General features: G+C 40.7%; 1 protein-coding gene and 1 non-coding gene across 4 annotated transcripts in view; one reads left to right on the top strand and one right to left on the bottom strand.

Annotated features, from left to right (window-relative positions):
• The window catches only part of LOC106568341 (alpha-mannosidase 2), a 50573-nt gene extending 35860 nt beyond the window's left edge, over positions 1–14713 (bottom strand). For 2 of the 3 annotated variants that reach the window (XM_014138604.2, XM_045692502.1), the window contains exons 1-4: positions 13512–14713; positions 12303–12566; positions 6614–6758; positions 899–1070 (exon numbers count right to left, since the gene is read on the bottom strand). In XM_014138604.2, the coding sequence (XP_013994079.2) occupies positions 899–1070; positions 6614–6758; positions 12303–12566; positions 13512–13655 (725 nt within the window). In that variant the 5' untranslated portion in view covers positions 13656–14713. The remainder of the gene's footprint in view (positions 1–898; positions 1071–6613; positions 6759–12302; positions 12567–13511) is intronic. The other variant, XM_045692503.1, reaches the window with a different exon arrangement.
• trnap-ugg (transfer RNA proline (anticodon UGG)) lies at positions 6811–6884 on the top strand. Its single transcript has one exon. It is a non-coding gene; the product is annotated as a tRNA-Pro (tRNA).
• Positions 14714–15335: the final 622 nt, after the last annotated feature.

Below are 15335 nucleotides of genomic sequence, written 5' to 3'. Positions count from 1 at the left end.
GCTCTGGTTTGAGTGTGTCAAGAACTGCAACGCTGACGGGTTTTTCACGCTCAAGTTTCCCGTGTATCAATAATGGTCCACCACCCAAATGACAACCATCTAACGTGACACAACTGTGGGAAGCACTGGGGTCAACATGAGCCAGCATCCCTGTGGAACGCTTTCCACACCTTGTAGTCCATGCCCTGATGAATTGAGGCTGTTCTGAGGGAAAAAGGGCTGCAACGCAATATTAGGAAGGTGTTCCTAATATTTTGTACACTCAGTTTAAGTTAATTTTAACTGTAAGAAATCTAAATCTAAGTGTCAAATAAATCATATCCGGCTCAGGGCTCCAGCTATGCATTTGGTTTGCTAACTTGCTAAGTGTCTAGATGTCAAGATCAAGATTCTTGGTTACAGCAGAGACATTCAATCCCTTCCTGGATCAAGATCCCTGTTGCCTAATTTGTTTTGTGCGTCAAAAAATAGTGCTTCTTGTGTGCACTTCCGGTAATAGCGTATACCCCGGTATGGTACAGAAATGGTATGACGGTATGAATATCTGGATACCACCCAACCCTAGTTATCACATATCATTTTTTTGGTTAAAATGATGTGGGAAAAACATTGATTTGACCAGTTTTTGTCCAGTGAGTCACTTCTAATTTAATTTAATTTTTTAGAAACCCTATAAAACTGCTAGCCCTAAGCAAGGCATAAGCTTGCTTTAATTACAATGGGAATTACAGAGGAGCATCGGAATCTTATTGTAAATCCACTGAGGAATTAGATTCCACGTTTACAGCAGCCAAGCTATATCAACAAAACAATAACATAAACCATAAGTGATTTGCTGCTCATATTGATTTCAGTATCACCTTGAAGCTAGAATGACAGAGACAGACAGACAGACTACCTCTTGACAGCGTCTCTCTTCTGGTCGTCGATGTTGTCCCACCACTTGGAGAAGTATGAGATCTCGGACCAGATCATTTTCCTGCGGCTGTCCTCGTGGAGTTTCACCACTATGTTGTTCAGGATGTGCTGGGTCTGGTCCCGGTAGTATTCGTCAAACGTCTTCAGCCATCCTGAGAACGTACAAATGGACAAATATGACAGTGGTAGAGCATACATTACAACTGTAGTCTGTCTGTCTGTCTGTCTGTCTGTCTGTCTGTCTGTCTGTCTGTCTGTCTGTCTGTCTGTCTGTCTGTCTGTCTGTCTGTCTGTCTGTCTGTCTGTCTGTCTGTCTGTCTGTCTGTCTGTCTGTCTGTCTGTCTGTCTGTCTGTGTGTGTGTGTGTGTGTGTGTGTGTGTGTGTGTGTGTGTGTGTGTGTCTACCATAGAGTCAATAAACTGAGTCAATAAAGCCATCATCATCATCATCATCAGGTGAATGAGCAGAACATGTGGTTCAATCTATTTGCCACATCCATTGATTTAACAACATAATGTCATCATACTTCCAATGAAAATCAATGCATTCAAAAGAGTATTTCCACTGCAAGATAAAATAGGATAAATAATTCAGTAGAAGGCACACAGGCATGAGTGCTTTTAAACGGTGCAAGGGCATGAGTATTGTCATTAGCTACTGTATACAACTCTAACGGAAAACCAGCCTAGTTAAACCAGAGTTACTGGGTTACTGAAGAATTACCCAATCTCAGGCACAAAGAATAGGTTGGCCTTGGCTGTTACTGGGCTGCAGATGCTGCTACTGTGCTTACACGTGATGTGACAAATGCCCAGCACTGACTACTCTTAGTGCCTACACTAACGCCTTAGTCTCTGGAATGTCTAGTGAGGGACTACGCCTTTAAGTCACACTGCAACGCACCATTAAAAGGCTGTGTTTCTGTGCAAAATGTACTATTGAAGAAATTTTTCAAAACAGGCTTCTGATGCGTCTGATCAATTGTGTTATTTTTCTGATATATACACAGTAGCAGTAAATGTTTACAATTTTTACTATTTTCTACATTGTAGAATAACAGCGAAGACATCAAAACTATAAAATAACACATATGGAAATATGCAGTAACCAAAGAAGTGTTAAACAAATCAAAAAGTACGATTCTTCAAAGTAGCCACCCTTTGCCTTATTGACAGCTTCAAATCAAATCAAATCAAATTGTATTTGTCACATGCGCTGAATACAACAGGTGTAGACCTTACAGTGAAATGTTTACTTACGAGCTCTTAACTAACAATGCAGTTTTAAGAAAAATAAGTGTTAAGTAAAAAATAGATAAGTAAAAAAATAAAAATAAAAGAGCAGCAGTAGCGAGGCTATATACAGGGGGAACCAGTACAGAGTCAATGTGGAGGCTATATACAGGGGGAACCAGTACAGAGTCAATGTGGAGGCTATATACAGGGGGAACCAGTACAGAGTCAATGTGGAGGCTATATACAGGGGGAACCAGTACAGAGTCGATGTGGAGGCTATATACAGGGGGAACCAGTACAGAGTCAATGTGGAGGCTATATACAGGGGGAACCAGTACAGAGTCAATGTGGAGGCTATATACAGGGGGAACCAGTACAGAGTCAATGTGGAGGCTATATACAGAGGGAACCAGTACAGAGTCAATGTGGAGGCTATATACAGGGGGAACCAGTACAGAGTCGATGTGGAGGCTATATACAGGGGGAACCAGTACAGAGTCGATGTGGAGGCTATATACAGGGGGAACCAGTACAGAGTCGATGTGGAGGCTATATACAGGGGGAACCAGTACAGAGTCGATGTGGAGGCTATATACGGGGGAACGAGTACAGAGTCAATGTGGAGGCTATATACAGGGGGAACCAGTACAGAGTCAATGTGGAGGCTATATACAGGGGGAACCAGTACAGAGTCAATGTGGAGGCTATATACAGGAGGAACCAGTACAGAGTCAATGTGGAGGCTATATACAGGGGGAACCAGTACAGAGTCAATGTGGAGGCTATATACAGGGGGAACCAGTACAGAGTCGATGTGGAGGCTATATACAGGGGGAACCAGTACAGAGTCGATGTGGAGGCTATATACGGGGGAACGAGTACAGAGTCGATGTGGAGGCTATATACAGGGGGAACCAGTACAGAGTCGATGTGGAGGCTATATACAGGGGGAACCAGTACACAGTCGATGTGGAGGCTATATACAGGGGGAACCAGTACACAGTCGATGTGGAGGCTATATACACGGGGAACCAGTACAGAGTCGATGTGCGGGGGCATAGGTTAGTCCAAGTAATTGAGGTAATATGTACATGTAGGTAGAGTTAAAGTGACTATTCATAGATAATAACCAGAGAGGCACAGCAGTGTAAAAGAGGGGGTGGTGGGAGGAGAGGGGACAATGCAAATAGTCCGGGTAGCCATTTGATTAGCTGTTCAGGAGTCTTATGGTTTGGGGGTAGAAGCTGTTAAGAAGCCTTTTGGACCTAGAGACTTGGCGCTCCGGTACCACTTGCCGTGCGGTAGCAGAGAGAACAGTCTATGACTAGGGTGGCTGGAGTTTTTTAGGGCCTTCCTCTGACACCGCCTGGTATAAAGTTCCTGGATGGCAGGAAGCTTGGTCCCAGTGATGTACTGGGCCGTAGGCACTACCCTCTGTAGTGCCTTGCGGTCAGAGGCCGAGCAGTTGCCATACCAGGCAGTGATGCAACCAGTCAGGATGCTCTCGATGGTGCAGCAATAGAACCTTTTGAGGATTTGAGGACCCATGCCAAATCTTTTCAGTCTCCTGAGGGGGAATAGGCTTTGTCGTGTCCTCTTCACGACTGTCTTGGTGTGTTTGGACCATGATAGTTTGTTGGTAAAGTAGACACCAAGGAACTTAAAGCTCTCAACCTGCTCCACTACAGCCCCGTTGATGAGAATGGGGGTATGCTCGGTCCTCCTTTTCCTTTAGTCCACAATCATCTCCTTTGTCTTGATCACGTTGAGGGAGAAGTTGTTATCCTGGCACCACACGGCCAGGTCTCTGACCTCCTCCCTATAGGCTGTCTCATCGTTGTCGGTAATCAGGCCGACCACTGTTGTGTCGTCGGGCAAACTTAATGATTGTGTTGGAGTTGTGCCTGGCCATGTAGTCATGGGTGAACAGGAAGCACACTCTTGGCATTCTCTCAACCAGCTTCATGAGGTAGTCACCTGGAATGCATTTCAATTAACAGGTGTGCCATTGTTAAAAGTTAATTTGTTGAATATCTTTCCTTCTTAATGCGTTTGAGCCAATCAGCTATGTTGTGACCAGGTAGGGGTGGTATACAGAAGATAGCCCTATTTGGTAAAACACCAAGTCCATATTATGGCAAGAACAACTCAAACAAGCAAAGAGAAGCGACAGTCCATCATTACTTAAAGACATGAAGGTCAGTCACTACGGAACATTTCAAGAACTTTGAACGTTTCTTCAAGTGCAGTCACAAAAACCATCAAGCGCTATGATGAAACTGGTTCTCATGAGGACCGGTACAGGAAAGGAAAATCCAGAGTTACCTCTGCTGCAGAGAAAAAGTTAATTAGAGTTAACTGCACCTCAGAATGCAGCCCAAATAAATGCTTCACAGAGTTAAAGTAACAGACACATCAACTGTTCAGAGGACCCTGCGTGAATTAGGCCTTCATGGTTGAATTGCTGAAACCACTACTAAAGGACACCAATAAGCTTGGGCTACAAAACACGAGCAATGGACATTAGACCGGTGGAAATCTGTCCTTTGGTCTGATGAGTCCAAATGTACGATTTTTGGTTCCAATCACTGTGTCTTTGTGAGACGCATAGTAGGTAAACGAATAATCTCAGCATGTGTGGTTCCCACTGTGAAGCATGGAGGAGGTGTGATGGTGTGTGGGTGCTTTGCTGGTGACAATGTCTGTGATTTATTTAGAATTCAAGGCACACAACCAGCATGGCTACCACAGCATTCTGCAGCAATACGCAATCCCATCTGGTATGCGCTTAGTGGGACTATCATTTGTTTTTTCAACAGGACAAAGACCCAAAACACACCTCCAGGCTATGTAAGAGCTATTTGACCAAGGAGAGTGATAGTGCTGCATCAGATGACCTGGCCTCCCCAATCACCCGATCTCAACCCAATTGAGATGGTTTGGGATGAGTTGGACTGCAGAGTGGAGGAAAAGCATACAACAAGTGCTTAGCATAGGTGGTAACTCCTTCAAGTCTGTTGGAAAAGCATTCCTCATGAAGCTGGTTGAGAGAATGCCAAGAGTATGCAAAGCTGTCATCAAGGCAAAGGGTGGCTTCTTTGATTTGTTTTGATGTCTTCACTATTATTCTACAATGTAGTAAGTAGTAAAAATAAAGAAAAACCCTTGAATGAGTTGGTGTGTCCAAAATTTTTACTGATACTGTATATATTTTTTCTAAAGGTAACAGGACAAGACTTTCATCAATTGCTCTATGTCAACTTGTCAATAATTATCAGGCCATTTGAAAGAAAGAAAGCAGAAAGCCCTTTTTTATAATGAGAGGTCAAACACACTGATGGTCAAAACCGATAGAATAGGTCTCTTTCTCCATTGTTACAGTAGTGGTGCCACCCCACACACATCTTCATGTTGTATAATTAAGCAACCCGTCTATGCCACATTATAAACAGGGTGGTTTGAGCTCTGAATGCTGATTGGCTGACAGCTATGGTATATCAGACCGTATACCATGGGTATGACAAAACTGTTATTTGTACTGCTCTAATTACATTGCTAACCAGGTTATAATAGCAATAAGACACCTGGTGCCTTATTGTGGTATATGGTCTGATATACCACGGCTGTCAGCCAATTAGCATTCAGGGCTCTAACCACCCAGTTTATATTGTGGTATAGACGGGTTGGTTGTTTAGCAACAAAACAGACATGTGCACAACTATGGTGCAAAACAGACTGGGTTGGCTTAGATTGTTGACAACATGTAAACTATATTTTGTCTCCAATACTTACTGAAAACATAAATAAATTTGCACAATGAGCACTTGTTGTCTCTCAAATACATTGTTACAGTTGTTGGTTAGCTAGGTAGCGAATTGTAGCCATATTAGCATAGACGTGACATCAGTCAAACCTCCTCAAAACAAGAAATGAGCCACCTACGATTCCCCACATGGCAGCTTCTTGTCATTGTTGGTAGCTATCTGGCCATCCAGAATCATAACAACACACAGCCTTTTGCCCCATTGAAGCGCGTGCATCGTTTTCGTGACATTGTCAGTTGACCCGTCTATAATGCTTGTCTTTATGTTATGTACTGTGGTATAATGCTTGTTCCCTTGACAAACCAGGAAACACAATTAACCCAGGAAGGAGCGAAATATGAATCCTGACTCTGCTGTGGAGCGGCCCACGCCTTGCTTCCTGTCTGCACAAGGTTGTGACTGCATTAAGTAGAGAAAACAAAGCATTAAAGAAGTCACAGAACAATGTCCAGTGTTTCCAGGTTAGCTTTAAAGGGACAATATACTCAAAAATAAACATTTTGTGAATGTTTTCAAACCTCTAAAGTAGTCTTGTGTCAAGATAAATCCATGTCCCACGCCATCGATTGTGAAGAACTACAACCTGATTTTGGAGTGTAATGTCCGTTTAATGGTCAGAAGTAGTGCACTGCTTACCAGGATCATTGTGTGAGTGGGGCACAACAAAGACTTGCAGTGGCTCGCTGTCCCATTCATTCTCCTGGTAGGTGATATCAAAGCCTTGTTTCCACACTCCCCCATCATGGTTGTCAAAGGTCAGGAGGTCATACACATCTAGCAACTGAAAAATAAACAACAAAAACAAATAGTGGGACATTCTTGAGGTAAATGGGGCCACGCCTGGCTCAGTTGGTAGAGCATGGCACTTGGAACGCCAGGGTTGTGGGTTCGATTCCCACGGGGGACCAGTATGAAAAATGGATGCACTCACTACTGTAAGTCGGTTGGATAAGAGTGTCTGCTAAATGACTAAAATGTATGGTTTGCAGCAAAGCCTCACTTTATTAGGCTATGTACTCTAGAATTTGTTCAAGGAAGTTTCATGTATTTGATTCAGTTTGTGTTTACTTTAAGTCACAGTGGCAGTTAAGTGCCTAATCCACCACAGAGCAAAGAAAGAAAGCAGTGAATCTGTTCCTGAAAATATGTGTACGATAACAGTCATATCTGTGACATCAGCAAGTCAGAAGAACGCAAGTGAGAGATGGAAATTCTACCGCAAACTGAGACCGCTTGGTATTTCTTTGGAACTCACACCAACTTAAATGTCTCTTTGTCTTTTGGCCAAATAAAATGATGGAATGAATGGAATGTGATACAGAGAGGACAAGATTAAATAATGTCTGCTCTATGGTACGAGAGCCACTGACTAAAGCCATAATTTTAATAACAGGAATATAAATCATAGAAATTAGCTTGTTATCATGATTGATGTGAAGAACAAATATATTTACATTACATTTACATTTACATTTTAGTCATTTAGCAGACGCTCTTATCCAGAGCGACTTACAGTAGTGAATGCATAGATTTCATACATTTAAAAAAAATAAAAAAAATAAACAATTGTACTGGCCCCCCCGTGGGAATCGAACTTCTTAATCATAGCCTCAATTTTGTTCCGCACATTGAATATAGTTGGAGAGTCCCTGTAATCCTAGATTCAGATCATTCAGGCGAGATAAAACATCACCCAGATAGGCCAGTCGTATGAGAAACTAGTCATCATGCAAGCGATCAGACAAGTGAAAATGGTCAGTAAATAAAACTAAGCTCGTCTCCAAATTAAAAAAAAAATTTTAAAAAAGTGTCAATACTTTGCCCCTTGATAACCAGCGGAATTCTGTATGTTGTAAAAGCGTTACATGATCGCTGCCCATATCATTGCATAATGCAGAAACTACACGAGAGTTCAGGGGCCTTGCTTTAAAAATATCCTCTCATGTCCTGGTTTCCAGTGGTTTTCCTTAATTGACCCCCCATAAAACGTAACGGACATACCAGGAGCTGTGCCAGGCCCGCCACATCTGTTGACTCATCCAGCTGTAATGCATATAATTCACTGATGCGTCGTGAAAGTGTTGTTTGATGAAGAAATTGTCTGTATAGCTTTTTTGGCCTTTTCCCCCAGCATTGTCCCAGCCTTATCCACGGCAGCAGGAAGAATGAAGTCCTCCACAATAGAGGTCGACCGATTGTGATTTTTCAACGCCGATACCGATTATTGGAGGAACCAAAAAACCCGATGCCGATTAAAAAAAAAAAAAAAAATATTCGGCCAATTTTTTCTTTTTTTTCCTAATATTGACAATTACAACAATATTGAATGAACACTTATTTTAACTTAATATAATACATCAATAAAATCAATTTAGCCTCAAATAAATAATGAAACATGTTCCATTTGGTTTAAATAATGCAAAAACAAAGTGTTGGAGAAGAAAGTAAAATTGCATTATGTGCCATGTATGAAAGCTAACGTTTAAGTTCCTTGCTCAGAACATGAGAACATATGAAAGCTGGTGGTTCCTTTTAACATGAGTCTTCAATATTCCCAGGTAAGTTTTAGGTTGTAGTTATTATTGGAATTATAGGACTATTTCTCTCTATACGATTTGTATTTCATATACCTTTGACTATTGGATGTTCATATAGGTACTTTAGTATTGCCAGTGTAACAGTACAGCTTCCGTCCCTCTCCTCGCTCCTACCAGGAACACATCGACAACAGCCACCCTCGAAGCAGCGTTACCCATGTAGAGCAAGGGGAAAAACTACTCCAAGTCTCAGAGCAAGTGACGTTTGAAACGCTATTAGCGCGCAACCTGCTAACCATTTCACATCGGTTACACCAGCCTAATCTTGGGAGTTGACAGGCTTGAAGTCATAAACAGCGCAATGCATTGCGAAGGGCTGCTGGCAAACGCACTAAAGTGCTGTTTGAATGAACGCTTACGAGCCTGCTGGTGCCTACCACCGCTCAGTCAGACTGCTCTATCAAATCATAGACTTAATTATAACATAATAACACACAGAAATACGAGCCTTGGGTCATTAATATGGTTGAATCCGGAAACTATCATCAAAACATTTTTCCTGTCAGTGAAATACAGAACCCTTCCGGATTTTATCTAACGGGTGGCATCCCTAAGTCTAAATATTCCTGTTACATTGCACAACCTTCAATGTCATAATTACGTAAAATTCTGGCAAATTAGTTCGCAACGAGCCAGGCGGCCCAAACTGTTGCATGTACCCTGACTCTGCGAGCAATGAACGCAAAATGACAATTTCACCTGGTTAATATTGCCTGCTAACCTGGATTTCTTTTAGCTAAATATGCAGGTTTAAAAATATATACTTCTGTGTATTGATTTTAAGAAAGGCATTGATGTTTATGGTTAGGTACAGTCGTGCAACGATTGTGCTTTTTTCGCAAATGCGCTTTTGTTAAATCATCCCCCGTTTGGCGAAGTCGGCTGTCTTTGTTAGGAAGAAATAGTCTTCACAGTTCGGAACGAGCCCGGCGGCCCAAACTGCTGCATATACCCTGACTCTGTTTGCAAGTGGCAAATTTTCCCTAGTTAAAAGAAATTCATGTTAGCAGGCAATATTAACTAAATATGCAGGTTTAAAAATATATACTTGTGTATTGATTTTAAGTAAGGCATTGATGTTTATGGTTGGAGCAACGTGTACCTAAGCGATTATATGTAACGCAGGACAGGCTAGATAAACTAGTAATATCATCAACCATGTGTAGTTAACTAGTGATTATGATTGATTGATTGTTTTTTTATAAGATAAGTTTAATGCTAGCTAGCAACTTACCTTGGCTTCTTACTGCATTCGCGTAACAGGCAGGCTCCTCGTGGAGTGCAATGTAAAGCAGGTGGTTAGAGCGTTGGACTAGTTAACCGTAAGGTTGTAAGATTGAATCCCCGAGCTGACAAGGTAAAAATGTCGTTCTGCCCCTGAACAAGGCAGTTAACCCACCGTTCTTAGGCTGTCATTGAAAATAAGAATGTGTTCTTAAATGACTTGCATAGTTAAATAAAGGTCTAAAAAAAAAAATAATAATAATAATAATAATAATAATAAATTACAAATAGGCCAAATCAGCATCCAAAAACACCGATTTCCAATTGTTATGAAAACTTGAAATGGGCCCTAATTAATCGGCCATTCCGATTAATCGGTCGACCTCTACCCCACAATAGTATGGGGCTTGCCTGTCCTAGCCACTCAGTAGCTCACCATATAATATGCTTCTAGCCCCTTCTTATTAAATGGTATCTGTTGCTTTTATACACGTCTTACTACTCGAAAGTCGTCTTTATTCTGGCAAAAAAAAAAAAACTTGTTGCTTATTTTTCTAATTGCCATGTTTTATTTCTAAACGTCCGCGCAAGAGTGAAGGTTACCCGCGAGAGAGTAACGGTTAATGTGATTGGATGTTAATTATTTGACTAGGCTACCTGTATTTTACATTGTGTTATTTCGCTGAACACTAGATGCTTTAATTCCATTTTTAGCAGTGAAACGAGGCTACTCAGGCGAGAATTATAAAAAAAAAAACATTTTAATAAAAAAAAATAAAAAAACACCCAGATGTATAGCCCCGTTGGAAAATATAAAATGCACTGTTTGAAAATGTGAAATCACTTTTATTTGGTGTACCCCTGATGGCATTGCGCGTACCCAGTTTGGAAATACCTTGTCTAGTCTAAGTACAGATCTAATTCCACGACCAGCCACCGAGTGCAAGGGGGCAACCACCCCCTCAAACAGGGGCATTGTGTCCTGCATAACCCCGTTTATAAAATTAGTATGTAATTGTGTTATTTGTTCACTCAGGTTCCCTCTATCCAATATCAGGTTCCGGTTGAAGATCCGACAACATTCAGTATCAAAAATATGCAGAAGTAGAGAAAATTAGAAAAGGGGCAAATACTTTTTCACAGCACCGTAGATTCACTAACAGTGACTAAAGGTGGCTGATTGAGCAAACAGTTTAAGTGTCGTTTGTCAGATTTAAGTGACTCAAAAAGGGCAAAACTGTTTGTCTAATCTGAACTTAACTGTACTGTACTGTAAATATGATGAGATATACTGTATATCAGGGTTCCCCAACTGGTGGCCCGCTGGCCAAACGTGATTTTATTATGTCTTTTGAGCATTTAAAAAAAAAAATAATAATACATTTAAATAAATATATATATGAATTATTCTGTATTATTATTTTGGGGAATTTTCATTGTTAGACATAAAAGACTGTAAAAACACCAGGAAATCAGCTCCAAGCGATTTTAATTTAAGAAATCTGTTCCCAAGTATTCCCACGCATAATAGAGAGATGCGTGATCGTATATAAATGTAAGCAAGGTTTGAAATGATTATGTTTTAGTCAAACATTATATCTATTTGGGCTTCTTGCGGTCAATTTGCAGTCTACAAATGATTTGTAATTATGCTCCGGCCCCCCGACCATCCTCTCATGAAAAAATCTGCCCGCGGCTGAATTTAGTTGATGAGCCCTGATGTATATACAGACATATGGTGTCTCATTCTGTCTATTTTAGCACAGGAGTGATAGGTTTATTTTCGATCTGTGACATTCTTGCGTATAGAGTGACTTAAGGTATTAACTCTTTCTAAAGAAACCTGTCTTTCAAGTCAAACTGCAGTCCCTTCTTACGTTTCCCACATATACAACCAAAAACATTTCCCATGAGCTGGCATTCAATACCTCACCTGACATGATGGACTACCTAGAAAGGAAAAGGATAGTCCAACCAGACCAGATAATATAACCAAACCCATTCAGATTACACCTGTTTGAATTCATTCGAGCTGTATACTAATGCATTACGAAGTCTGTGTGCTCATAATATTAATTGGGAAAATATTCAATAACATATTCTTGGCACATAGTGTAATGGTAGTGTAATGGTTTTAACATTTGTCCTTCATTTCAACACCATAACCATGACACATTGCAATAAGTATCGTCCCCATGGCTATTACAAGGCTTCATATTTCACACTGATGGTGGGAGCAATTCAGCATGGAAGGTTGGCATCATGGTAATGAGATCATGATGGTGTCACTTTATATAATGATGTATCTTATTAAAAGAGGTGAAATTTAGAGTTCAATAAAAATAAACACTGGCAGTTAACTGTGTGCATGGAGGTTTGTTTACTTCAAACTTTCCCTGGAGTATGTTGAACAGATCCGATCGCAGTTCAATCCTTCAACAATGTTGCTACACGAACACCTGAACTGTTTGTTTGTCATTGTATCCACCTTATAAAACTCTTACCTGCACCCCATCTGCTGGCTTGGAGAACTCCCTTGCTGCAAACTGACAGTCTTGTGAGTCAATAGGGAGGACCAGTGGAGGCGAAGCCAGCAGTTCTAGATAGGGCCCTTGGCTCATGTTCCTGCCGTCAAGACCCCCACGGCCGTCCTTGACCGACTCCTTCAGGTTGATCACAGAGTCCCTGATGTTGGCTATGATCTCATTGTTCTCTGACAGTAGCCTCTCCAAGCGGTCAATCTTATCCTGCAGGATGGACAACTGGCCCTGATGAACGAGAAGGAGGGACAGGGGAGAACAAGTTTACTGGCTGTATACAATACAGTATGCATATAATTATGCAATGAGTGTTTATAAATGAGTTATAATGAGTCTATTAATATTTTAAATGACTGCCAATAAACTAATTGTAAACCTTTATATAAGTAACATTAATGTAGTGTTACCAAAATGAGGACCTATGTCATCCACGGTGACAAATACAAAGTGTCAATGTATATAGGTTTATTTTTTAAGACTTCAATGACAGGAAGTGGAAATGACTACTATATAGAAAACAAGTGGTCAGTCACCTTCTTATTAGACAAACATTACCACTTTTACCAGTTTTCACTTAGTCTCAGAAATCCCAGACCTAGGGCAACAGCACGGGTGTATAATAGGTGTATAATAATATAGGTGTACACTGGAACATTTATTGTGGGAGGCAACCCGTATTCTTAGGAAGACTAGTTTTCACTCATTCAGGAATGGAATTATGCAACACAGAACCCGGCCCACGATAAGATCTCAATATGCATTTTTTGTGTGTGTGTTCATTGGAACCATATCTGTTGCAAGACAATAACTCTATCATGTAACACAATTATAGTATGTAGGCTATTGTACAGGCTACAGTTGAAAATATGTTTACATTGTCTGGAACCTTGGATAGGCCTACAATGTAACGTTATAACAATGTAGGCTAATTAGTAAGCCTACAGCAGCCAATCAACGCCAGTTCTCTATGTGATTGCCTACACAACATAGATAGGATATTGAGGAAATGGGCTACTTTACAAAGTTATTGATATTTGTGCAACCATGTAAAAACAACGTTGCACTCAAGTTATACGCTACGATCTTATACATGCATGTCTGATCTACACTGCAAAAAGTGAGAAAATAAGTAGCTTATCTGAACCAAACAGCCAACGAAATCGAAAAACTTACATTTTGCAATTTATCCCCACTGTTGTTTGGACTTTTGGTATGGTCTAATTGCAGGTGATCCAGCATCAGGTACAATGAGAAGATAACAACACAGAATATGGCACTTCCAAAAACAGTGAATTGCCGACTGAGCTTCATCATCATTTACAATCGAAACTGCCAGGTAAATCGACGGTGATCGCATTGAGTGACCGCAATTAAACCTATAGTTATTTAGATCACCCTCAGGGAATGATCGATGTCTTGACTCTGCGGTGAGGATCAGAAAAATCTCATGCTATTCCCCCCAAAAATAGTTATTCATTATTCTTTAGTGTGTTAGGACGGAACTAACATAAGTGTCCACATTCACTCTTATGAACAACAAGCTTTAAAAAGCTCGGTATGTCACCCAAAGGTAGCCTGAATCATGGCTGGAACAAGATACTGCGTCCCCAGTCGCGAAGTTTCAGTACGAAATAGTTGTGATTCAGCAGATCGTGGCCAGTGCCGACGACCCCGTCTCCTTTCTGCATTTGTTTTCTGTTCAAATGAAGTAAGGTAGTGAAAAACATAGGTATGAACGTGCGCCGCCTACCGACTCACAACTTTTTTCATTTGGGACGCGCCAGTAAAGTGTGGGATATGTTTTTAGTCCAGAGCACAACGCGTATGGAACGTTTCCAAATCCATAGTTTTGCATTCATTGCCCTTCCTAGTTCCTATCATATTCAGCTATTGCATCTTCCAGAAATTCGTCTCCACTCCAATCATTCATTGGTGTAGCGAAAAGTTGGCCATTAACTCCAGAAAGCACTCATTTAGATACCTTGTGAAAACAGCTGCATGGGCATGTTCAGCACCCGCTCCTGATGTTTAACGGCTCTCCAAATGCCAGCTTCACTACTACATGATCTCGTTCATATTTTCAACATTTGGAATTCAAAGAGAGAAAGTGTTCCAGATGTGAAGCCATATCATTGGAAAAGTCGGGAGCGTTTGTGGAAATGAACAAGCTCCAAGCACCGACAAATATTAATTCCTTACTCCCTCATGATTGTAATATTAGAGGCAAACAAGTTGAAAACGCCACAAATTTAAGTCAGCATTTATGAATTGAGAAAAGCGAGCGCGCAATGAATATTTTCTTAGCATTACCAGTTTCCTTTGTGAACGTAATCTCACAACTGAGAAGCGTCTCTGTTCCCTCTCCAGGCCACAGTCAGTAGCAGTGGGGTAGAGGAGAACAGAAACTTGTATACGCCTACTCTGACATCATTTGGTGACGAGATATATGGCATAATTTGTATAAAATCTAACAGGTAAAATAAATATATGAATGGGTTAATTTGGAGAGTGAATTATCATCTGTTTATCGTCTATTAGGCTTAATAAAGTAAGAATAATAGTTATAATAATAATAATAACACGAAATACTTGTTTTTGATCAACTTTTGTAATTGTATCATCAAGGTCAAATCGTCTACATTTGGCAGAATTAATTTACTATTTTAAAGATTTGCTTCATTAATCATTATCTTGCTGCAGGGTAAATGTTCTTCAATATTCATTTTTTCTTCTAATATTTTCTCTGGTGGAGAAAGCTTCAAAGATCCCCATCCCTTGCTTGGAACTCAAGCTGATTTAGGAACCAATTTCTATGAAGGCTCTTTAGCCTGGTGTGCAGGGCCAGTTTTAGGCATAAGTGACATAAGCGGCCGATTAGGGGCCCCGGCCGATATGCGGCCCCATATCCCAAAAAAACAACAATTATTACTTTTTTTAAATGTAGGACCTTAGTCGGGGTCTCAACTTAATATTAACAGTAAGAATAGCAGGATACAC

This window comes from Salmo salar, chromosome ssa13, assembly GCF_905237065.1.
Source record: "Salmo salar chromosome ssa13, Ssal_v3.1, whole genome shotgun sequence".
Lineage (NCBI taxonomy): Eukaryota > Metazoa > Chordata > Actinopteri > Salmoniformes > Salmonidae > Salmo > Salmo salar.
Note: the sequence above shows the minus strand (reverse complement) of the source record. Positions and strands in the feature narration are given on the sequence as shown.